We start from the raw sequence: 26,782 nt of genomic DNA on the forward strand, positions 1-26,782 counted from the left end.
GGTTACTGACTTCACATCAGTTGCCTTTGTATTCCATGCAAAGCATGTATCCTTTTAAACATGTATATTGCAATACATTTACAAGAACATCATTTCTAGGTAAGTAATTTACTTGGTTGATGATATGTCTAGCATGCATGTCCCTTGAAAAAGTCTGACACAAGAAATAAGAAAAGTCTTTTCTAAGTTATTCTTAATAGTGATTATTTTCACAACCTCCATATCTGAATATAGGCAAAACCCTGTATTTGGAAAGACTTCAGGGCTTTTTAGCCAGTCTCATACAAAGATGGCATGGTTAATTGAAGTCTGTCAAGGAGGCATGTGATGAAGCTGTCAGCAAGGATAGAAATTCAGAAGTTTGTAGCAAATTTAAAAAGGAAGTCCTGTAAAGAAGAAATAGGTTCAAGTTATGTTCTTTGATAACACCACACAAAAATATACAAAAGCCTAAACTGTAAATTACCTGCAAACGTTTTAGGGAGACTTTGGGTATAATAGGTACTGGACATGGTAAGCATTCTAGTAGCTGTCAAAAAAGATAAGAAAATGGAGGGAAAATGACTATAAAAATGAATTTAGAGATGGCAAAGGTTAATAGAAAGGAATAAATCCATATCAGAATAAAGGATGATAATTGAGAAATCATACTAAGATTGTACTTAAGTTTGGTAGATCAGGAAAAGGCATACAGCAAAGTGCCTAGAGAAAAGCGTTTCAAAACACTACAGTTATATGGGATAAATGGAATATTATACAAAGTAATACATAGTCTATATTAAAGTGTTAATCAGCAGTTAGAATTGAAGGAAATGGTTTGTAAAATCAAGGGTAAGAAAAGGATGCACTTTATCTCCGTTCTTATTCATCTTCTACACTCAATGGACAAAATATTAGAGATAGGGGTGATGGAAGTTGACACTGACATCCCCTGCACAGAGTGAAACGTACCCAAACCAAATGCAGATGGTAAATAGGCTGACATTAGAGCTTCTCAACAGTGTATAGCAATCAACAAATATGAATGAATGTGGCAATCATAGCAACTTTGATTGTGGATGTATTATTTGGGCAAGACATACTGGGAATTGATGTAGACTGTCCAGGCTTGTACAAACCAACCAAAGGCAATGGCAACACAAATCACATTCAGTTTCAGTGTCGGAGGTCCAAGCAGCATCAGTGACTTGGCCCTCATCGTGCCATTCAGCTCTTTTCAAAGGGTTGCGACTCTCTGATGGTTTGAGGAGCCTTCTCATGTGACACATTAGGTCCCTTAGTGTGTCTGGAGAAGTTATTAAACCCTGTGAGCTACCAGAACATACTGGCTGATCACCTACACTTTCATGGCCTTCACACATCCTGCAACTGATGGTCTGCTTCAGCAAGACATTGTGCTGTCCCACCCAGGCATGGCTCAAGAAACACTAACCTGAGTTTGGGACCATCCAGTGCCCCCAAGGTCTCCATATTTAAATCCGATCAAATCTTTCTCTGGGATGCTGTAGCGTGACATCAGATCCGTATATCTGGGACCGACATCTGAGGTGCAGTTGTGGACAATTCTGGTGCAGGCATGGCCAACAAATCCCCCCTTTCACCCAGGCATCTGGTCGAGTCACTGCCTCAGAGAGTACAGGCTGTTTGTTGTTCGCAGTAGAGCATGACCGACATGCTAGGTAGGTATCTCTAATATTTTGTTCATTGAGTGTATATGGATCACATTATTAAAGAAACTGGCTAAACCTGATATGAAAATTGGAGATATCAAACTTTACAGTTTTTTTCTTTATGCTGATGATGTCCTACTCTAAAAAATATCCAGTGGAATATAGCATTGTCTAACTAAATTGCATATTAGCTGTAACAAATTTGGCATGAAAATCAGCAGTAAAAAGACCAAAATTGTACAAAAAAGACCATAAAAAACTAGGTACATTCTCAGTAGAGAACCTGTAGAATGAGTAAAATATTTCAGCTATTTAGGCACAGTTTTTACTGAAGATGGCAAATTGGATTTGGAAATAGACAACAGAATAAGCAAGCTGGTATAGTGGGGGAGCCAGTTGAATAAATTTATATGAAGGGAAAAAACCCACTAAATTAGCAGTATACAAAACAGTAGTTTGAACAGTTTTAAGTTACAGATCTGAGAGTTAGGCTAGAAATAAAACGTGATCAAACACTAGAAACCACAGGTATAAGAGTTCTGAGAAAGATTAGAGGAGTGAACAGGTGGTAGCAATGACAGAATGGTTACTTTATTGGACAAAATAAACTGTTTCAACAAATCATGGGTACTGCAATGGGCAATCCTGTATATCACCTGCTGATTACTTTATGGCACACAAAGAAGCACCGAATTCCTAACATAAATTCTTCTCTACCTTGTATTTGGCTATGTTTTGTTGACAATGTCTTTGCAATCTGGTCTCACTCTGAAACTGAGTTACTTCAGTTTTCAGACAAAATTAACTCCTTATGTACACTTGTATTAAGTTCACTATTGAGCATGAATGTAACAACATTTTCCTCTTTCTTGGATATTGTAATACATCGTAACTCTGCTGGTAATATTGAATTTTTTGTTTACAGAAAGCCATCCTCGACAGGCAGATATATTCACACAGCTTCACATCACCATCATAGAAATATAAGATCTGATAATGTTTGAGTCTTGACAGGTAACAGATTGATTTGGAGGAAAATTTTAGATAGGACGTTAGTAATGATGCAAGTTTATCATGTAGTACTATCATATCCTGTACATCCCTTGAGGGTACATATCAGGAATTTGATGATGATAATGAGAATGTTAAAATGGAAAAGAAGTGGTTTTGATCATAACCATTTCTTTTCTAAAGCCAGAAATGCCACAAATACATATTCTTGTAAATAATAATAGGGAAATTGTCATGATCGTTGCTTTACACTCATCATCATCATCGTGTGTCATCTCCATCTAGGATGTTAACTACCATGATGTGACTCATGGGTTGACTACGGGCATAAAGAGAAATGTTGTGAGAACCCTATCTCTTCTGCATTGTTGTAAGTATTTGTGACTGCAGATCCATGTATGTTTACAGGACTGGTTTGCCTATTCTGAGGAACGAAAAATCTGTTTCCAGGTGAAAAAAAAACTCTATCCCTGTATGAGACTGGAATAGATTCCCATATAGGATGGAAAGCATTCGCCCATAGACTGTGCAAAGAGATACCCGACATGAGCAATGCATTAAAGTGTACATATTTACTAATGTATAATTTTATTATTAGTACTACTGTAACTCTTTCTTTGTCACAGTCCTTGCAAACAAGTAAACCATAATCAATCAAGCAGGCATTATTGTGGTCTAATTTAATTTGTTTTGATTGTTTATGTTTTAACATCAGTTGTTCATTTTTCCTATTGTAGTTCTAAAGAAGCTACCAGAATATATAGGTTTATGAAATTAGTCAGTATAATGCCAATATGGTTGGCAGAGTGGTTAGCGTATCCATTCTCCAGCCAAAATGCTGCAGGTTCGAATCCCATCCTGGTTATGGATGTTTGTGATTGTCTTTGAAAATACTAGTGGTGGTGGGAAGTAGATGCCATTGGCGTAGATCAGTGTTTCCCAACCTTTTTGATGTCGCAGACCCCCTGTAGCGAACTTTTATTCACCGCGGCCCCATAAAATCCAAAATGGAAATTTTTTATATTTTACATATCATAAAGATGAAGTAATAAATTACAATTTTACAACACTAAATGTGTCATTTATGACAATGCAATACTGTTATAAATGGAGATATTCGGAAGAATATGAACATATCAATTAGGCCTAATATTATGAATTTAACACTCGCCTAATGTGATGGCTGGTGCTGTTTTTCAGATGTCAACTTTCGCATGTCAGGATCAAAACTGGATAATTTCAGACGTAGATTTGGCTACACGTTAACTCTGTTCCTGTATTTGTTTTTCATATATACAAGATGGGAAATGTTGTCTCGCACAGATATGTAGTGGCAAATGGCAACAGATGTCTTACAGCCCTTTTGGAAATTTCAGGGTAAACAGACTTAGCTTGGAACCAAAACTCCAGTAACAGTAACGAAGGAAACAGCATTTTGAACGTCGAATCACAAGACAGCTCGATAAGTTCTGCTTCAACAGAAGGAAGTTCATATTCCGAGTCTAGAAAGAGAGTGTTCATCCAGTCGTGTTTTTTTTTTTTTTTTTTTTTTTTTTTTTTTTTTTTTTTTTCAGGACAAAGCGGAAAATGACCTCATATGTTTAATCATACTTTAAGCATCACTAGAAAGGGGGTTCACTGAAATCAATGTAGTCACTCAGCGTGTGAAAGGAATCATAGTTTCCTTTCTCGATATGGTTGCACCACAAATTTAACCTTGATTGTTGACCTTGATTTAACCTTGTTGTCGCTATCTTGTCTTGCACAGAAAACACTGTGACAGATGTACCTTTGAAGGCTTGAATTAAGAGTATTCAAGATGTTAAAAAATGTCTGCCAAGTAAGCAAGAGATGAGAGAAATCATTTAAATAGTGTGTGAACTCAAATTTGGAGTTTATGAGGAACAAGCTTACTTCGTCACGAAGCCCCAACAACCGTGTCAGAACCTTTCCCCGGGACAGCCATTGGATTTCTAAGTGCAATAATAAGTGTTCGTGACCACGTCCCATTTCACTACAAAGTTCAGAAAATAACCGGCTGTTAAGAGGATGGGCTTTAATAAAATTGACAATTTTTACTGCCTTGTCTAGAACGGTTTTTATTTTGGAAGGCATACGGCATGTAGCTAGTACTTTGCAGCGTATATAACTGTGTCCATTTCACAAGAGGTGCGACTTTTTGGATACGTACGCCCAAACCTTTATGTATTCCCAACATTGCCTGAACACCATCTGTGCTGATACCTACACATTTTTCCCATTGAAGTTTATTTGTAATTATGAAGTCATTGACAACTTTGAAAAGGGCTTCAGCAGTTGTATGAAGAGGTCACGATTCACAGAACAAAAAGTCTTCACAAACTTTATTTTCGTGTTCATATCACACAAAATCTAGCAAATTAGCATTATTTGAAATATCATGGCTTTCATCCAATTGCAATGCAAAATATTCACTATTCACTATTGTTGATTCTTCTTTTCACAGTATTCAGATAATGATATTAGAATTAAAAGAAACACGTAGGGGTGCTTAAGGGTCAAAGCTGTATAACTGAGAGGAGACCTCCACATAGCCTTTAAAGGAATGCGGAGAACCGACCAGGGCTTCTGACCTAATGTCCAATCCTCACCTTCTCGTGGTGCACCCTGTTGGGTATCTACTTTGATACTGAACGAACGAGGATGGGCTGGCAATTTGGGATTTAGCCGACCAAATTGTATTCTTATTGGTTAAACCAAAATAAAAAATGATGGTACAACATGACAAAATTTCATGCCGGCTGGGGCGTCGCCCGGTTAAACAAGGCCCCCGTTGTTTTCGCCAGGGAACCAGGGCGAACAGCGAAAAGTCAGCTACTGGAACAAATCTGAAAACAAACCCCAACTCAACATCACCAGAGTTAAAGATCGGTACTATCAACGTAAGAAGCCTGAATGGCAAAGAAATGGAGCTAGCTGAGGAATTAGATAAGTACCAGATCGACATAATAGGGGTGACTGAAACAAAAAAGACCAAAACTGGTGAGATCTTTCTGAGCAATAAATACAAAATGTTATATTCAGGCAATGACAATCAAGGAAAAGAAGGAGTAGCCATAGTATTCAACACAAAATACGAGGCTAATCTTCTTGAATGGCAGTCAGTCTCAAGTAGAGTAATGTGGGCAAATATGAGAATGGGGAACTGGACAATGAGACTTATTTGTGCCTATGGTCCCACAGAAGGTTCTACTAAGGTAGAAGTGGAGGAATTTTTTGAGGCTTTAGAAAAAGCAACTGACACAATGAAAAAGGAAAAGTTGGTCCTTGTTGGGGATCTAAATAGTAGAGTAGGAAATGATTGTGAGACATACAAAAATATTTTGGGAAAATTTGGAGAAAAGAGCAAAGCTAATAATAATGGCAAATATCTGTTGGATTTCTGCTCAGGACATGGACTGGTTATTACTAACACCATGTTCCAACATAAAAATGTGCACAAATTCACATGGAGAGAAGAGGCTAGGAATAAGAAAAGTCTCATTGACTATGTTATTGTTGATAGTGATGTTTTCTCCCTGGTGCAGGACACCAGAGTGTACAGAGGATTTGAAATTGGAAGTGATCACTATTTAGTCTTGAGCAAGTTAAAATTGAATTTCATACTGAAAAGAATAACATGTAAGAAAGTTTTAAAGCAAATAAAAGTTGAGCAGCTCTCAGATGTGAACTGTAGACTAAAATACAGAAATATTATTGAAAAGAAAATGAAAGAGTTTGAGAACAGGAATCAAACCTTGGAGATTCAGTGGCAAACTCTGAAGGAAACATTGATTGATTCTGCCAGAGAGGCATGTGGAGAGGTTGTGTGCAAAGATAAAAAAATCAGAACTCCCTGGTGGACACAGGAAGTTAAAGAGGCAGTGAAGGAAAAGAAGAAAGCATATCAAAAGTTCCTGGCAAATAAGTCAGCTTTTACTCTTACAGAATACAGAGACAAATGTAAGAAAGCTAAACAGTGTGTAAAACTAGCTAAACAAAAGTCATGGGAGGACTTTGGCAAGAATATAGAAAATAAATATCAAGAAGGTGGCAAAATATTCTGGAGGTTGTTGAAGAAGCTTAGGAATGGAGGAAAGAGTGCTGTAAAAGGAATTAGAGATGATAAAGGTGAAATGAAAACAGGAGAAAAAGATATCCTTGAAGTATGGAGTAATTACTTTGAAAAACTGCTAGATGAAACAAGCAGTGATGAGAGCACAGTGATAAAAAACACTGACCAGGCATGCAGTCAGGAATACATATCCATACTTGAAGTAGAAAAAGCCATCAAAGGCTTGAAATGTGGAAAGGCAGCAGGAGTAGATGATATTCGACCAGAAATGCTGAAGTATGGTGGTATAAGAGTCCTACAGTGGCTGCACTGCATAGTTCAGAAAGCCTGGACAGAGGGACGAATTCCCGATGATTGGAGTAGAGCTCTCATAGTACCCATATATAAAAAGGGAAATAAAACTGAATGTGAGAATTACAGAGGTATTTCCCTACTGAGTGTTCCTGGCAAGATCTATGCAAGTATACTTGAGAAACGGTTGAGAAGAATTGTGGAAGAAAAGCTTGGTGAAGAACAAGCTGGATTCAGACCAAATAGAGGCTGTCAGGATCAGATCTTCACTTTACGACAAATAGTCGAGAAAGCATGGGAATATAACAAAGATCTGTATTTAAGTTTTGTCGATTTGGAAAAGGCATATGACAAGGTGCCAAGAGAGAAGCTATTCAATACGCTGCAGTTATATGGTGTCAATGGGGCATTATATCAAGCAATACTTAGTCTTTATTTGAGTTGTGAGTCAGCAGTTAGAATTGAAGGAAGTACAGGAAGATGGTTTAATGTTAAATCTGGTGTGAGACAAGGATGTACATTATCCCCTCTGTTATTCATTATCTATATGGATCACATTATGAAGGAATGTGGTATTAAACCTGATATCAAAATTGGAGATGTTAATGTCAGCTCTTTGCTTTATGCGGATGATGTTATACTTCTAAATAAATCCGCTACAAGTCTGCAAGATTCTCTGACTAAATTGAATAGCTGTTGTAATAGATATGGTATGAAGGTCAGCAATAAAAAGACAAAGACAATGAAAATAGGCAGAATTATTGAAAATGTCAACTGTGTTGTGAATGGAGAACCTGTGGAACAAGTAAAACATTTCAGCTACTTAGGCACAATTTTTACTGAAGATGGTAAACTAAATATAGAAATAGACAACAGAATCAGCAAAGCTGGTATCGTGGGAAGTCAATTGAATAAATTCATATGGAATAAGAAAGAAATTAGTCGGAACACTAAATTAGCTGTATACAAGACTGTGTTCAAACCAATTTTAACTTATGGATCTGAGAGCTGGGTCAGAAGTAAAACACTTGACCAAAGACTAGAGACCGCAGATATGAGAGTCCTGAGAAAGATTAGAGGCGTGAACAGATGGCATCAATGGCAATATCATATTAAAAATGAGGATATTAGGAAAGAACTTGACATTGTCAGCATCCAGGAATGCGTTAGCAGAGCTAATCTCAGGTGGTATGGTCACTTGAATAGAATGGGAGAGGAAAGATTAGCAAAACAAGTGTTCTCTGCCAAGTTGGCAGGAAAACGACCCAGAGGAAGACCAAGATATAGGTGGATTGATACGGTACAAAGTGCCTTAGACGATAGAAATATAAGATCTGATAATGTTGAAGTCTTGACAAGTAACAGACTGATTTGGAGGAAAATTGTAGATAGGAAGTTAGTAATGATGTAATTTTTTCATGTAGTACTGTCATATCCTGTACACCCCTTGAGGGTACATGGCAGGAATTTGATGATGATGATGATGATGAAGAAACACGTATTAACCACAGTGAAAATTATTTAATTGTAAATATTTCATCCTAAGTATCTTAGGACATCATCAGTACAGTAATTTAAACAATAATAGGAATAACATACAGTTAGGGCGCATGATTACAATAGAATCTCATTAAATGTATGACAATTTCCCATACTTTAGGAATAGTAAGAACGTCGTTGCAGTTTAAATTTGGTCTGTGCAGTAGGGCTGCAGAACTTTGTATAAACATTCATATTTATATAAAGATCTATGTAAAAGTTTAGACTTTTCCCAATGGATCCTATGGCTTGGATTTTCAATTCCGTGTTGTTGTTGTGAGAGAGGCCAGATTTCTGCGGTTTAAAAAGACAAATGTGGTCTTGATGTTCCGAGATGCGTTTCTGAACAGACCTACCTGTCTGTCCAAGGTAAGATAATTTGCATGAGCATGGATTTTTTTTTTTTTTTTAAACTTCTGTAACACGTTACACACGTTTAATTGAGATTCTATTGCAATCTATTATAATCATGCGCCCTGACTGTATGTTATTCTTATTATTGTTTAAACTACTGTACTGGTGATGTTCTAAGATACTTAGGATGAAATATTTACAATTAAATAATTTTCACTGTGGTTAATACGTGTGTTTCTTTTAATTATATCACCACAAGTTTCGTTATTTTTAAAAAAAATGATATTAGAGACGCCTCGACATGTTTTTCACTAAATAAGTTCTTTGTTATCGCTTTTGTCACAGGCAAAATGAAATCTTTCCCAATCGTATGGGGTTGTCCATCTCTAGCGATCGGAAGGGTGACTTCGTAATAGGCAAGAACAGCCTTTTCATTTTTTGTTCCACACACAATGTCCTTAACTAAATTCTGTGAACCACAAAGTTGCGGTTTTTTATTTTGAAAATATTCTATTGGCTTATTAACTGATTTGCCATGTTTTGTTTCAAGGTGGTGTCTCAACTTCGTTTTCATAGATTCATTCAATAACACTTCGCAACAAAGAACACTGTGATCTGTCTTCGCTGTCTTTATTCAGAACGGAAAATGCCATTTGCAAATAGGATGGACAATATTTGCGTGATTTTTTGAGGGAAGGAACTTTATCTGCACTAGTACTATTTTCGACAACACTAGATCCACTCGGATTATTGTCTGTCTTGCGTTTCAACGATCCACACTTTAACCACTAATCCATATCTAAATAAAATCGTGAACAAATTGAAAATCAGAAGTTTCATTGTGAACTCAATTATTTTACCAAAAGCTGAAAAACTGAATATTAAACTGAGAAAAACACACTTGTATAATATTATAAAATTTAATTATAATTTATTAAATTAAATTACAAAGAGTTATTCACCTCTGCTTTGCAGAGGGAAGAAGTAACGGTACCAACATTCGTGTTAAATTTTACTTAAATCATGGGCCTCAAGAGCCAGAGATATACATTGCAAATATCCCAGTTGTGAGCAACATGATAAGAGAAAGTTTAATGAAAATAAACTATCCCGTGGGGCCCCTTTGAATTACTCCGGGAGTCCGCAGACCACAGGTTGGAAAACACTGGTGTAGATGATGAGGTTTGCTGTAGTTGGTGGAGACAGAGTTATAGAGTAGGTGCCCTCCCTTGATGAGTCTTTGGACTCCCTGGAGACGTCGCATAATAATAATAACTATTCCCTAGTGTAAAGTCGCAACAAATAAAATTTCTTTATTATAGTATGCCCACCGTTTGTAGGTCTCTCCTTGGCATTTTGCCAAGAATAGTCGATTCGTGCTGAAAGGGAGAAAGAAATGAAAGATGTATGAATTGGTCGCCAACATGCGAAATCATGTGCTTTCTTGTCTGTCGCTGTACTAGTAGCTTGATTTTTGTTGTCGCTTTTTTTGCATCATTTTTTTATTATTAATTTGTATGATGGATCCAGTACAGTCAACAAGTTCTGTTGTTAAACGTTTCAGTAGCTCTTGCAAAAGAATATTGAATAATGTGCTGGCATTCTGTGAAACAGAATTGTCAGAAGGCCATCTCCTTGTTCCTCTTTGTCAACTCATAAAACGTGCAAGTGCAATTGCAGGCGTATCGGGGTCGACTGTTAAAAGAATACGTAGGGAATCAAAAGGTGAAGGTAAGCCAAAATTTAAATCTCCTAAAAAAAAAGCACCACAGAAAGAAAATCATCGAAACCATAGCTTTGAATGATTTTGATGTAGACGTTATAAGAAGAACTATTCATGAATATTACGTGGTCGAGAAAAGAGTGCCAACTGTTCCAAAATTGATTCCTGTGCTTTAAAAAAAAATTAATTTTCCTTGGAAAAGAGATACTTTAAGGAAAATACTTCATGAAATCGGATTTTGTTTTAAAAAGCCCCAGAATTAAAGGGAACTTATCATGGAGCGAAGTGACATTGTTTTATCTAGAATGCAGTATTTGAGAGCAGTAAGACGTTTCAGGGAGGAGAAAATACCGATTGTGTATCTAGATTAAACGTGGATTGATAGTAATTTAACTTATGGAAAATGTTGGTAGTCTAAAGAAGAATGTGGAGTGCTACAAACTGGAAATACCTCGCAGTGCATAATAATTTTGTGTGCAGGTGGAGAAATGGGTTTTTTACTGAATTAAAACTTACTATACAAAGCCAATTCAACTACTGGAGATTACCATGGGCAAATGAATTCTATGATCTTCGAAAAGTGGGCAGAAGAAAAAACCTTCCTAAAAATGCCGTTGTTATAATTGATAACGCTTCATATCACTCTATTCGATTAAATGAAGTTCCAAATTGGTCTAATAAGAAGCAAGTTCTTATTAGTTCTTATGGATTGGCTCTCTGCAAATAACATTTCTCATTCCCCAGATATGTGAAAAATTGAATTGCTTAATTTGGTCAAAAGAAACTTGTCCACAACTAAACTATTTAAATTCGACACGATGCTCAAAGAGCATGGATTTCATTGCGATATTAATGCTATTGAGTATGTTTGGGCAGAAGTGAATAGTTTCATTCGCCATTGCAATGTAACTGGGGATATTGACATGTCGAAACTTTTTAAGCTTTCAGAACAGGCGATTGAAAGTATTACATTTCAAAACTAGGGAAAATATTGCTCTCATGTCATCTCATTGGAAAATATGTATTGGGACAGATGGAATTATCGAAGAATTATGCAAACCTTTGGTGATCAGTTTAAGTGAAAGTGATGGCGATTCGGACATCGATTCAGATGACTCTGAAGATTAAAAGGATTTGATAATGGTATTTTTTTCCAACCTTTTTTTTTAATGGGTTTGTTAAAAGAGTCGCAACATGTCATAAATAATTAATCAGTTTAAGATATTAAAGTGTCTTGGTTCTCTCAACTGTAAGTTTAGAAGATCTAAGTTCATTTGAAAAAATTTCTGATTTTCTGTATAATTATTTTTGTTTTATGCTATACCTTTTTTAATTTTGTTAATACTCTACGTACATTTTTCCAACTGTTATACAAGCAAAATAGTTATACTTTAAAAACAGTAATATTCGTAAAAGAAAATCTAAATTTACCGACCTGTAATAATAAACAAACTCATCCCAGAAGACAGATTGATTACCGTATTATCGGAATGGATTCTCCTTTTTCTGACATGCGCAGAAGTGTCGAAGGATCTGTAATCGGTGGGTGAACTATACTATTATATATTTTAGTTGTACATATTCTTGATCATAAGACCTTTTGCCTATACCTATCTTTTCCATATTTTTTCCGACTTCTTTTTGAAATAAGTCTAAAACGAAAGCCGTTTTCCAATTCCCGGTGTCTCCTATTTTTTTTCTTTTTTTTTTAATAACTATCCGAAGCACTGATCAGCTCAGCAGACAAATAACTTATCGTTGGTGATTTTCCATTCTTCATCTTCCTTAATGCTTCTTCCACCTCTTCCAGGCCTATTTCTCTATTATCTCTCATATCTATATTCATTTCAGTTATTTCACTGTTGCTTGCACTTTTAACAGATCTCTACCTTATTCTCATTAATATTTTCTTCAAGCTTGTGCAAGTTCAGTTTTTTTTATTTATTTTTCTTTTGCAATTCTGTCATCATTCGACTTAGTCTTTATTAACTTCCAAAATGTGCTTTATTTTTTGACCTCATTGCCTTTAACTCTCTCATTCTATCAGCAGGTTTATTTTCCTTTTGATTCTATGGTTACTTCTCGTAGGCTTTGACCCAAGGTGAAAATTCTAGCTTTACTTCATTCTGCTTTAACAGTTATTTAAGATGTTCATTTTTTTATTTTGTATATGCACCTTACGAGCAGCTTTAAGAGGACCATTCTCCATCTAAAGTGATTGCAAAACTTGAATGTTTTGCAAACAAGGACTAGGACTTTTTTGACAAGGCTGAAGAGTCCTCTGTTTGTTCTTACTGATCTTGTTAACTTAGCAAGGAAAAGATTATGTTCTCAAAGGAAAAACAGACAGAGAAGTTCTTGAGAAACAAGTGTACCTTAATGGAGAAAAAATCGAGGAAGTCCGCAAGTTTAAGTATCTGGGATTCATTATTAATGTGAAAAATTGCTGTTCAGAAGAAGATTAGGAATGGTCCGAAACTTGTCTAAAATCTGGAAAGATGGGTCTGTCTCCATAGGAACAAAGTTGAGGATTCTGGTTCAACAACGACTTATGAATGTGAGACTCGGAGCCTAAAGAAGTCTGATAGGAAAAGGATAACTACTTTTGAGATGTGGGTGTTAATAGAGGGCTGTTGAGGATATACTAAAAGGAAGACAGACAAATAGGTGCCCAAAAGGATCAGTAGAACTTTAAGGCTACTTAAGGATGTTGACAGAGAAAGTTGAAATACTTTGGATACATTAAAAGGATGGAAGGGGGACTTCTCAAAATAATAACAGAAGTAAACTTCATGGGAAAAGAGGAGGGTGTAGACCATCAATGAGATGGATGGATGGAGTGACTGACTTCAGAGTTGTGAAGCCTCCAGAAAAACATACAACAGGACCATCAGGTGTGGCATATCACTGAGCATCTGAGTGACCATACGGCATCTGTTGAAATCCGATGAATAGATGGATGGAGGCATTTCCTATTAATTAATTAAATTAATTCTGTTCTCACCTCACATGTCCTTTTGTCCCTGATGTGAAGTTGGACTTTGTGAGGTGCTGAAATACTCTGGCAGCTGTTGAGACATGAGAGCGTTTAGCTACCTGACTCCATAATCCACAGTGAAAGATTTTTCAAGTCCCATAATATGGAATTTGGAGTAATTGTGGAATTATACTGCGATTAGCTTCTGCTGTCATAGGACACTACCCAGCCACCATAAAACTTATTATCATGATCATCAGTGTACACTGTACACCCCTTGAGGGTACATAGCAGGAATTTGATGATGATGATCGTGATCATCATCAGTGTTTAGAAAATAATTTATATCAATCAGGGTTGCATTGAAATATGCTGATTATGGCTGTTTTACTATCACAAATACTAGTAGTAGTAGGGTGGTCGTCACTGAAATACTGTTCCTTTTGCTCATGTGCATATTAATAAATTAAATTTTTGAGTATGTTATTTCATTTCTTGTTGAATTTATTTATTAATACTTTTGATTTTGTCTTTGCAGGTTGTGTAAAGTGGATAATCATACTATGAATTGTGCTCTTTCTGACGTTGCATCTTCAACAAAGTGTGAAGTACGAGATCTGGCTGCAGCAAAATTTGCACATAAGGGTGATTCTTGTGTAGAAAATATATGCAGTGGATGCCATATAACTGAGGTATCAAACCACAACTGTATGACTTCGGATAATCAAAGTAGATGTGATGTGGAAAGTGTTAAGCTTCATAAGCAAGATATCTCTCTAAACTCTGAGTTAACAAAACTTCCAAATGGTGCTAGCAGTACAGAGAAGATGGAGTTTGTGAATTGCAATGGAGATCTGCCAGACAACCTTCAAAATGCAGTTGAGAAGCCTCAAGGTTCTGCTTTATCATCCCAAGATGCTGTTGCCAAGGAACCAGGTATTGTGGAATCAAGTTCTGTTAATGGTTTTACTAGTTCCTGCAGCAATCCACCTTCCAGTCCTGGAACTCAGAAAAGTGTATGTAATGAAGAATCGTCTTCAGAAGATACTTCTTATAAAATACATGATTCAGAAACAAATCACAACCTTGACACTTGCTTAAAACAAAGTTCCTCAGATTCTGTTAGATTAAAATGTAATGAAAATAGCAAAGTTAGCTGTTCCTCTGATTGCAGTATATCAGATATTGCTAGTGAATTAGCAGTGAATGATTCACAAGTTAGTTGCAGCAGTGCTGAAGATAGTGTTGCTGTAATTTCTTCTCAAATAACTAAAGGAAAAGGCATGAAAGCTGATAAGGAATCTCTCCACACTGAAGAAAAGAGCCAATCTACTGAAGTGTTAGATCATTGTCATAAAGATAACACAGTGTCAAATTCATCTTGCCAATTGCAAAATACCCAAATTGAAAAATCTGTGGAAGATGAAGAAGCTAGTAATGTTCCTGCCAAAGACTCTAGCTCTGATCTGTGTATTAAGCAAGATATTACCACAACTGATGCTCGGGATTATAATCGTGAAAGCATGGTTAGTAGTGCATCTGAAATGTTACATGAAACATTGGATAAATTACCTGAAAATGAAGAAATAAAGAGCAGTGAAATGAATTCATCAGAAATGAATCCAGTCGAGACAGGCCTTCCTGAAAGTTTTAATGGATGTGTAACAGTTGGAAAATACATTCCAGTTAAAGGTGATTTTACTTTACGTAGCAGTGAGGCTCTTATTGAAAGTCCATCTCTCCTTATACCATTCCTCCTTAAGGAACAAGATAGGTTTCCAGCCAAAATGGAAAAGAATGAATCTCATGGAGAAAACAGAGGCTTCTTTCATACCTCAGTAGGAGAATTTTTAATTGGAATAGGACTCAGTAGAGTAAATGAATGGGTTTATAAAGATCTGACTAAACTAAAGTTAAGACAGATTAAAAAAGGAGGTCGAAAGGAAGAACTTGAAAAAGAATTACAACAGCTTCAGAACCATTATATGGAAGCAAAGAAAGCTAATGAACCATTTGCATTATCCATAAAGAAATGTGAAATATGTGATTTTGTTACAGAATCTAGTACTGTTATGGATGGACATTTACTTGCACCACATGTAACACTTCGTAAGGAATATAGGTGTAGTTATTGTATACATATAACTCGAGATCCTAGAGAAATGCTTTTCCACATGGAAGCATTACATAATAAAATCGGACATATAGAACCATTTACTCAGCTTTACCAGTGCCCATTTTGTCCGTTTGAAAATAATTCAAAAGTTAAACTGAATACCCACCTGAACAAATGCCAAAAATATTTTGATCGTGCATCAAATTTAGCACCACCAAGAGACTTTGAATATCCTGCTTTGACACCAAAGCCCATAACAGTATCAGTTGTAAAATTTTATGAAAAATCCATCAACCCTGCCCATCGTCCACGTGGGAGACCAAGAAAATGTGACTCTTTGCCTGATGCATATCAGCATTTTTCTCAGATGGCAGCTGGATTATCACGACCTCTTGGTCCTAACCAAAACTTACCTTTGTACAGACAGTTAGCATCCTCTACTCTCACTGAAAACCTCACTGCTCCTGTCCAGCCATGCCGACTACCTCCACCTCTCCACTTGCCTCCATCAGCTGTAACTCTAAGACCTAGGCATCCAATTCTAGGACAAATGTGTCCAAGTCCTCCACAATTGCAGCTGCCACCTGCAAATCGTATCTTCCAAGTTGTCAGTAGTACAGGTCAGGTGTTACCGCTTCTTGGCAACAGTCACCTTGTTACGTCAGCTTCTTCACAGTTTTCTCTTATGCCAGCATCTCTGGATGGCACACTTTGTCAAAAAAAATTGCCAAATCCACAATCAGTAACTTTCTATACTGGCAGGTTTGGAGGAGGCATGATTTCACAACCATCTGGTTCTCAGCCCATCTTAAAACCGCCTACAAATATGAAAATAGCACAGCCACCAAAATTGCAAGGTCCTTATCCAGTACAAAATTCAAAATCACCATCGCCAACAGTATCTCATATGTCACCTAGTACATTGGTAGTTTGTGAAATTTGTGATGGATATATTAAGGATCTGGAACAATTGAGAACGCATATGCAACTAATACACAAAGTAAAGATCCATCCAAAAATGTTAGCGAGTCGACCTCCATTAAACTGTCAGAAGTGTCAGTGGCGATTTTTTACAGATCAGGGTTTAGAACGGCACCTCTTAGGAGCCCATGGATTAGTCACATCTAATATGCAAGAACTTGCTAACAAAAATCAAGATGCTGGTTGTTGTACAGTTTGTGGTCGAGTTTATGCAAGCAAACTGGTAGCTCACATGAGTCAAGTGCATAAGGTTACTTTAAAACCTGCCCATTTATCTTATAAATGTACAGTCTGTTCAGCAACTTTTAACCTTTACAAATTATTTGAAAACCATGTGTATCTAGTTCATAGTGGTGGTGTAAAGAGACCTGCAGAAGACAGTTCGCCCATCCCTAGCAAGAAAACCTCATTTCCAAATTCTGAGTCACAAGAATCTTCTGATAAGGAAACCCCACCAAAAAGTGAAAGGACAACCGACTCTCCCAAAAAAACCAACTTAAGCAAAGTTACCTCAGATAGTGATGACAGCAATAGTGATCAACCACGAAAATGCAAAGACTGTGGTAATGAAATAAAAGATATCATGTCACATTTAAAAGAGAAACATTTAAAAACATGTGGTGTAAAATTGTGTAGAATTGAAAAATGTGAAAAGTGCCTGTATTCTTCGGATAGTATGATTGTTATACGAATGTCAGATTTTGGTCTTGGAGATGACGACGACGATGATGATGAAGAAGAAGAAGAGAAAGAACAAGAGGACAAAAAATTAGAAGGGGCAAGTGGTACAAATGAAGCCAAAACAGTAAGCAAAGACTCTGCATTTGTGAATAAAAATAGCAAACCGTAAAGCCATATCTTTCACTGAAGAGCAGGATTCTTCAGTGTTACAACTGTTTAAAATTAGGAAAATTTACATACTGCAAGGATTGAAATGAATGCAGATGTGCTTAACAGTTTTGCAGAACTGATTCTGTGTATGAAGTGCTTTTCTACACCTTTGTCATTCCTGGTGATATAAATGGTTCTGTATAAATAGTTTTAAATAACAGATGGTTTTTGAAATGAATTCTGGTTTATTCTCTCTTCACCTTGTAAAAAGAGTGTAGTTTGTAAAATACATGATAGTTTTTCTTTTAACAACTGAACACTAATTTCTACTTTCTTCTCACCAGTTAACCAAAGAGTCATGGTGACAAGTGGCACAGGGTGGGTTTTTATTTTTATTTTTTTCTCTCCTGAATTTAAATTAAGGGGGGGAAACATTAGACACATTGTATCCATAGTAGCATGAAAATGTGCTGGTTCTTTTGTAGACTGCTTTGGTGTACACACTTTCATTAGTAAAAAAATTGTAAGTGATACTAGTGTGATTTGTGTATATGGCCCCGTTATCTCTGGCTACAGTTACAGAAACAAGCAGTATCTCTTAGTAACACTTGCAAGTTTGTAAATGTGTCTGACACTTTCATTTGTGAATATAGTGATAAATTAAGAACTTGTGGTACATCTCTATTATTAAGTTTAAATGTATGCCTGTAACTTGCAAGTGGGACTTATTTTTCTATTTTAAATTAATTCATAGTGATTGCAGCCAGAGGTAAGACCAAAATTGATGCTGCCATTTCTGTAGTCCTTTTCCTAGTTTAAAAATTATTTATGGCTGAATAAATGTAAATAAAATGCTTTTTGTACCATACATATTTTACTTCTTATTGTTATTTCTAACATTATTAAAATTTCAAGGACCATTGCACCCCCTTTGGTTTGCTTAATGTTTATTTGTATGTCCTTGTGTATCCCCCCCTTTCATTTTCATCATTCCCTTTTCCTTTTCATTGTTTGTGCATAATATTTATTGATTCAGTAAACTTAAATCAAGTATCATATACACAGTAACATTTGTATCAAATATCCCTGCACTTGACACTTTTGTGAATTGTAAATATTTTCCATAGTTTTTGTAAACTTGAATAATAATGATCACTGTGAAAGATTTTTTAAAAATCTAATTATACATCGTAATATATCATAAGAATATCTTCAGTAGAAAGATCTATTTTTATGAAAATTTTAGGGGATAAATGAAACTCGAGTTATTCATGTTTAGTATTCATTCTCCTAAAGCAGTTTTAGTAGAACTTTTTAAGAATGCTAGGCTTCTACTTTAACTATTTGTGAATATATACACATTGTCAAAAAAAAAAAAAATGTTAACTATAAATTGGCCTGATTTATATGTTTTATTAATCAGTAAAGCATTTTCATCAAATATCTCAAAATAGTTCTGAATCATTTTTTGTAAACAGAATTGTATTATAAAAAAAAAAAAAAAAAAAAAAAAACTGTCATTTTTCTGGATTAACTATATTCCTCGTAAAGCAAAAATATCCCTTTTTGCTTTTAAATAAAGAACAAAATAAAAATGGAATTCAGTTTTCATTTTCCAGGTTTGATTAGTAGGTAGCCTCTCTTACAAATTATTGTTTAATTCTATGTTTGGGATGCTTAAAATTGTGGGATTTATTTGTATCACTGTTGATTAACTGTTTGCATCTGTGCATTCTCTGCTGTGATCTTTACAAGGCAAATTCACAAAAAATTAGTAATGGGACTTTTTTTTTTTTTAAGGTCATGCTGGTAGGTTATTTAATAGTATGATGTGATTAAGAAGACTCCAAGCCACTTGCATTATATTTCTGATTGTTGAACTGATTTTATAAAAGAGGTGCACTGTAAATTTTTCCAGTACTAAAGAAAGTGGTGAATGACTGGAATTGGTTGCGAGAGGTTATTATAAGGTGCATTGTCAGTGAATGAGCATAATACCCAATGTGGTAAGCATTGGGTATTATGATTAGTGTGACCAATCAATTGGGATGTGATGGAGATGCTATCTTTTGGATAGGTTTTTTCTTTGGTATGCATTTCATTGGTTGTTCTTAGCATTATTTTACTTTAAATCATACATCAACAAATGAAGCGCTTTGGCATAGAAATATGCTGGATCTGTGCCACTTCAGGTTACGAAGAAAGCAGGTGTCACCATAATTATAAAAATGTTCATTTGCATAAACAATATATTCGTGCATTGCTTTTAGAGTATTAACCAGTCATCTATGTTAAAGATGACTGGTTAAGAGAGTGATTATTAATGAGTTTAATTGTGTTCTCTCTTTATATACTAAGTCAGAAATTTTAGGGAGGTTTTAATGGAATCACTTTGGTTTCAAACATTTGTGATTTACATTTATCAGTTGAAGAAACCTCCAAGACTGGTGGTTAAAGTTTTCTATTTCTTAACTCATTGAAGAAAATTCTTGTCATGTCTAGAGATTTGAGTATTTTCAAAAATAAAACAAAATTACTTCGTTTTTTGTGGGAAATAAGGTCAGACTGTTTGGTTATCATTGAAGTTAGGTGGTTGTAAGAAGTAAATATTTAAGAAGTTTTATTCATGGTATTAGGTAAAAAAAAATGTTATGTACAATCAGCAAAATTGTAGATTGTATTTTGTAGTCACCTGGAGATGGTTGTTGGGAGCAGAAGAGTATTCTGAATATACAGGAAAATTCATCCTTCATGAAGACAGGTAAAACGTCCAGAACAGCAAACTCCTGAAGAAAAAAAGCTTGCAACCTACTAGGTTTTTTTTTTTTTTTTTTTTTTTTTTTTTTTTTTTTTAAGATGGGCTGAGTTTTCTTAACTGCCAAACCGATAAAATATAAGATATTTTATTGGTTTGACACAGTATGCATTTCATCAACGATGATCAACAGATATCTTTATATGTCATCTAGAAGAAGATGACATACAAGGATATCTGTTGATCATCATTGGTGAAATACATACTGATCACTTATTAGTTGGATGTTTTGCAGGTATTATAGATGTTGACTGTTAATGGAGAATTCCATTCTTTAGAAAGAATTGAATAAATATGTATTAAGTAATTTTAAAGTAGGCTACTTGAATAATTGCACTAGTCGACAAGGATTTTGTGACAGTCAGATCTGTATTTTACTGTATGGAATTTAATACTTTCCTCCATCCCTCTCCCAAGACATCACAATTTTTGCATTAAGTCTGTCGAAACATAAATTTGAGCATTCTTCAAATGATAAATGCCTAATAAGCAGTTAAAAATCATAAAAATGGAGTTGAAATATGCAGATTATACATTTTTAAGCAAGTATATATATTTAAATGAAAACAAAGCAGTTAATTTTCTCTTGTAAGTCCCATCGCATGCCTCTATTTGAAGGAAGAGTAATTTCCCATCATACTTCCATTCTATCCGACTCATCATTCAGTACGCCATTTCTCAGGAGAGAAGGAAGTAATTGTGGTATTTTGTTATATTTTAATAAGTATTTCTTTTTAATTGTCATTCTTATATTCGAGGAAAATTCTTCAAGTATCTTTGAACGATTTTTTAGCTTCTCTTTGCATGAGTTCTAACAAATATGTCTTAAGATTAACTTGTGTATTTTTTAAAATCGTACAAGTCCAGTTTTGTCCAATGCTTTTGAAAAAAATTTTCATGTACAAGGGTAGCCGATATATTTTCTTGAGTTCCAACTTCCTTATGTCGAGAAAATATTTTACAATAGGTAAAATACTAATTGTATTACCATAAATATACAAAAAAAACATCAATGTTATTAAATTATTCTTGCATATCCGGCATCTTTAAAATTGCCGTCTATATGGCAATAGTCTTTGTATCCCGCATTAATCGTATTGTTGCCAATGCGAGAGGTATGGAAGGCTTCTTCTCGGTTATACTTTTGCAACGAAACCGCATTAAGTTTGTTTTAAGAATATAACAAACGCGTCTTTCGGCTCATGACTTATTCCTCTAAAAACGCCACCTATCACATCAGTAAAGTTCTGTTTGCCATGAAATATGAAACTGCAATATTTTTACATAGTACGGAAATGCTCTAGAGACCAAACATGGAACTTGTTCAAGCCACTTTCGGCCTCTAATATGAAATTCGTCTTCTCCCACCTGAAGACAATCAAACATCTGTGTCTAAGGCAGGATTCGAACCAGCAACCTGTTAAAAACTAGCACGTTCGCGTCTGCAATGCATGTAAATGATTGTAAACAAACTACCACAAAAGTAGCCCATACTTTTGCAACTTATATTTTTATAATTAAGTTGTGACTTAAAGTAAAATGTGCCTTTATTCGCGTTTTCAGCAATTGTAGCCTACCTTCAAGATATGTCAACAGCTTCGAGAATCCAGTTATTATATATACATTTTATTATTTTATTATTGCATTAAAATGTGAATGCATTTTTTTTTAAAATTTCATCACATGAAAAAAATTGTCGCTAACTGGCGAAGGTGATCTAATTTTATTTGTCTAACTTCCTGGAATAAAAATAATTTACTAAATAAATTATTTACACAAGACTTACATAACCATATGGAAATGACGTTTACATAACAACGCTAGGTCGTCTGTAAAGTTCGCTTCTATTCGCTAACTTTTTTTTTTTTAAAGCGTTTCTTTGACCATATCCTGAGTTGTCGATCTCTGGCACGTGAAAGTAGTTTTAATTCCCCATCTCAAACTATTTCAGGCTGGATTCATTGACCTGCAGTAGAAATAGATCTTCATTCAATGCGTATTGTGATAGCGCGATCCAACCACGCTTTTAGGTTGCCCGTATTTGAATACTTTTTTTTTCCTCATCAAAGTAGTCCATCCTGTCTGCAAAATGTTGAATTTACATTGACAAGCTATGTTGTAGACAACTAAGGAGGATAGGATCCTGTTAATTCTTGATTTGTCTCAAGAATTTCTCCAACTTTTTTTCCAGAGGTTGGTAGACTTCTAATTTTGCGTTGTTAGAAGGGAGTATTACACCCTCTGTCCAAAAATAAATAGAACTTTTCGAAACTAGTGGCGCCACCTGTTGTATCTTTTTGTCGAAAGCTGCAACCTTCATTAGTTGTGTCAACCGTTTGATTTGATATTTGTTTCATTAGAAGCCGAGTTATAGTGACTGTTTTGACGAACGGTCGGTTATCACGATATTCATGCCGTACGCGATGAATTCTCGCTATCAATCGCTTCAGAACTTCAAGATAAAATTCATTGACCGTTTGGCAAGGCAGGACGAATTCTTTGTGAATTCGTCCTTGGAATCGTAGAAACTGCATTGTCTACTTTTGACTTCTCCAAGCGACTTTTTTTGGATGCCCCTCTTCTGGTGGTCAGCACTCTGACTCTGTTTTGGGCTCATACTCAAAACATTTCGTCATCACTGACGATCATTTCAAGGAAGTCCGAGTCCTTACGAGCGGTTTTAATGAGGTCCTTGTAGTGTTCAATTCGATACATTTTTTGGTCGTCGGTCAACTTGGGAAAAAATCGCGAATTCAATTTACGAAGGCACAATTGATTTTGGAATCCCCAATTCATCTTCAGACAATTTCAGGTTTTCTTTGATGAAATCACGCACTTTTTGGATGTTAACTTCGCTCAGTCCAGTTTTCGGACCGCCCGGCTTTTCATCGTCCTCAAGCGTCTCGCGACCATTTTGAAATTGTTTAAACCACTCGTAAACTTGAGTATGGGATAAGCATTCATCATCGTATGCTTTTCGAAGCATTTGATACGTTTCTGTAAAACTTTTGTTCCGAGCGGTCGGAAAATAACTCATTTTCTGACCGTTCGTCAAAACACCCTGTCACTCTTGGACTATATAACTCGGCTTGTAATGAAACAATTGTCATAAACAGTTGAGACAATACTAATGAAGGGTACCGCTTTTGACAACAAAAAGATACAACAGGTGGCCCCACTGTCTCAGCCAATGTGTGCAGGATGGTGATGATGTGAAGTGGCATATAGGGGTTTGCTCTGTGTGTGGCTTTCGATAGATTGGACACTTGAGGAACTCATCCGAATGCCTTTTAGCTGAGGTACCCTTTTCCCTCTTTAATGACTAAAAGTAATTCGGAAGTGGATATTGTTGAGCAGTTGTGAAAATTCAGCTGGGCCTTGTTGCCAAATGGCAATCACATCTCTATACTTCATCATACTTTGGCTTGACGGGACTAAATTTAGTGCCAAAGCTTAAAAAAAAATATTCCATAATAAGAGCGGCAGGGATGAAAGGGGAAATCCATTGCTACACCAATTTGTTTTGAGCTCGTCACCGCTGGAGTTTGTAAATGCTAAAGAATAATTACTAATTATATGAAGAGCCAAAGGCTTCAATTCGGCGACATGAACTTATTTAAGTTAAGGGATATATCCCATATTGTTTCTTAGCCGAATAAGAAACTCAAAGAATTTCATGCCAAATAGAAACTATATAAAGTTCGGCAATTCCAAGCGTAAGCAAATACCTGGATAGTGCAGCATTTGATCCATTAGGTAGTGCAAGCTGAGGCAACTCATATAAAGGGTGGAGCAAGTTCCGATCACTATTGGTATTTACCCATAATGTGAACTTAGCTCCTAGGAGCTGTATTATTGTTCGGCATTATGAGAGAAGGTCACTACCCAGACCTCAAAAAAGGTTGAAACCGGTCTGGGTAGTGACCTCTCATAATGTTGAACAATAATACAGCTCCTAGGAGCTAAGTTCACATTATGGATAAATACCAAGAATAGTGAATGGAGCTTGCTCTCCATTTCTATGAGTTGCCTCAGCTTGCACTATCCAGGTATTCGGCTAAGAAACAATATGGGATATAATATCCCTAAAGACTAATACTTTTGAAACTATGGGTAGCCCTTGATTAACGCGATTAATTAATCCCTCGATGTTACCGCGTATATGAAAATCGCGTTAATCAAATATAATGGTAAAAATTACAATTCGTTCATGATCGGTTACTGTATTAATAATTCGTTCTATGTGATACTCTTTTAGGAAAGATAAAAAATGAATGCAAAGTAAATGTTTAATAAATGCTTGTATGTTTGAACAGTTTTTTTTCTTTTTCTTCTATCAGCATGAGTTCTATGATTACAAGCAAAATGACTAGACCTCGTCGAACAAGCATTCTACGATCATCGATATCCATTACTTGCTGCTTAAGCGATTCTAAACTGCGAAATATTCCATCCAGTTCTTTGATGTTATCTCCTTTGGAATCTTCATCTTCACATTCCATTTGTTCGTTGTCTTTATATGCATGTTGTTATTCAATTTCAAGAAGATCGTCACTGAAATCTTTTGAATTTCAATCCAATAATTCATTAACATCTAAATCAAAACCAAGGTCTTCACCAATTACAACGATTTCTTCAACCACATTGTTCACAGGATTTTGAAAACCACCTAAGTCATTAGCGCATTCTGCAAAAGTTTTTTTTCCGAACAGCTGTCATGCAGCTAGAAGACACTCCCACGAATCATGAATGGTTTCAATTGCATGCTTAAAATTTTTCCAAAATTCTTGGAGCCTAATCGCATTTTATCCTGTTGTTTCTACTATCTTTGAGAAATGATGTATTTGGTGGACTTTTGGTAAATTTAAAGGCATGTTAATTAAAACTCCTGCCGCGTATATATAAAAGGATTGTCGCAATTACTTTCGCCGCGTTAAGCAAAGGAATGATGAAGTAGAAAGGAAGATAATATAATCAAAGGAAATCATTCTCAACCCCCTACATCTCAATAACAACAACCTGAGTTACAACCTTTCAGACTCGTGCTGTGGTCAAATACTGGCGTTCACGAGATGCCACACACGCCTAACGATGACGCCAACGAGGGAACAATTCTGAATGCGCAGACCAACGTTGGAATATATATACAGTACACTAATTTTCCGTGTTGTTTACAGTTATTTCCTCCATGTGTTTTGACTGGTTATTTCTTTCTTTTTTTTTTTTTTTTTTTTTTTAATGTGCAACTGATGAAAGCTGAAACTAGTTATGTCGTACTAATAAACTTCGTTTTCATTTCTCTCAGTTCTAGTCAATCTTTATATATATATATATAAAAGATGATGTGCTTAAGTTCGGGTGCCGTATCTTTAGCAGGCAGGTTTATAGCGAGTGACAATTTGTCGCATGCATGATGAGATTCAATGGCGCATATACATATATATAATACGTGGGCTGTTCAATAAGTATAAGACTATATTTATACAGAAAACAGATTATCTTTAATCATCATCATTTACATAGTCTTTTTCGAAGTAACTACTGTGAGACGCGATGCATTTGTCCCAACGTTGCGTCTACTTCTTAAACATGTGAGAGTCCGTTTTTTGAGAATTCTTTCAAAACCGCCTCCGCAGCTTTTACACATGCTTTGTTGCTTTCAAAATGACGGCCTCTTTGTGGTTTCTTGAGCTGAGGAAACAGCCAGAAATCGCACGGTGCGAGATCAGGACTGTATGGAGAGTGTAGTAGGATATCTGTGTTGTTGTTCTGCAAAACGTCCACTACACAACCAGCAATATGTGGCCCTGCATTATCGTGGTGCAATAAGAAGCCATTCTTCAGCAATGGATGCTTCCTTTTGACGTGCTTGATGATAATCGCTGTTGTGTTGATCAATGTCTCTGTGATGGACGTTGAAGATCTTCCACATTTTGCCTTCCTTCTTTAAACGTTTTATGCCAGCGAAAAACACTTGCCCTCGACATTGCTTCATCGTGGAAAGCTTCGCGTATCATGTTAAAAGTGTCCGATGCCGATTTTTGCAAACGCGCACAAAATTTAATCGCATAACGCTGTTCCAAGGACGCTTCCATTTCGAAGACTGGTCGCAATATACAATAGCAGGCGCGCCGATGAGCACTTGCGTTTAGTCACGTGAGACATTGGCACATCAGCCTGTATACGCCATCTATCAACCTCTTTTGTTAATACATACAGGAACATATCTTTATTCCACAGAAATTAATATTGTGATGAGTGGTTTCGCCACAGTAAAATTAGTCAATACTTATTGAACAGCCCACGTATATATATATATATATATATATATATATATATATATATATATGGACTACTTAAGGTTTCTGAATCTTGGTAGTC

The 26,782-nt window shown here is 35.8% G+C and overlaps 1 protein-coding gene across 7 annotated transcripts in view; it reads left to right on the top strand.

Annotated features, from left to right (window-relative positions):
* Positions 1-17,824, top strand: part of LOC150103584 (uncharacterized) — a 242,367-nt gene extending 224,543 nt beyond the window's left edge. For all 7 annotated transcript variants that reach the window (XM_090398303.1, XM_090398302.1, XM_090398304.1 and 4 more), the window contains one exon: positions 14,197-17,824. In XM_090398303.1, the coding sequence (XP_090254429.1) occupies positions 14,222-17,605 (3,384 nt within the window). In that variant the 5' untranslated portion in view covers positions 14,197-14,221 and the 3' untranslated portion in view covers positions 17,606-17,824. The remainder of the gene's footprint in view (positions 1-14,196) is intronic.
* Positions 17,825-26,782: the final 8,958 nt, after the last annotated feature.

Source organism: Typopeltis vanoorti, chromosome 9 (assembly GCF_054136105.1).
Source record: "Typopeltis vanoorti isolate ZY-2024b chromosome 9, IOZ_Tvanoo_1.0, whole genome shotgun sequence".
In the NCBI taxonomy this organism is placed as follows: Eukaryota; Metazoa; Arthropoda; class Arachnida; order Uropygi; family Thelyphonidae; genus Typopeltis; species Typopeltis vanoorti.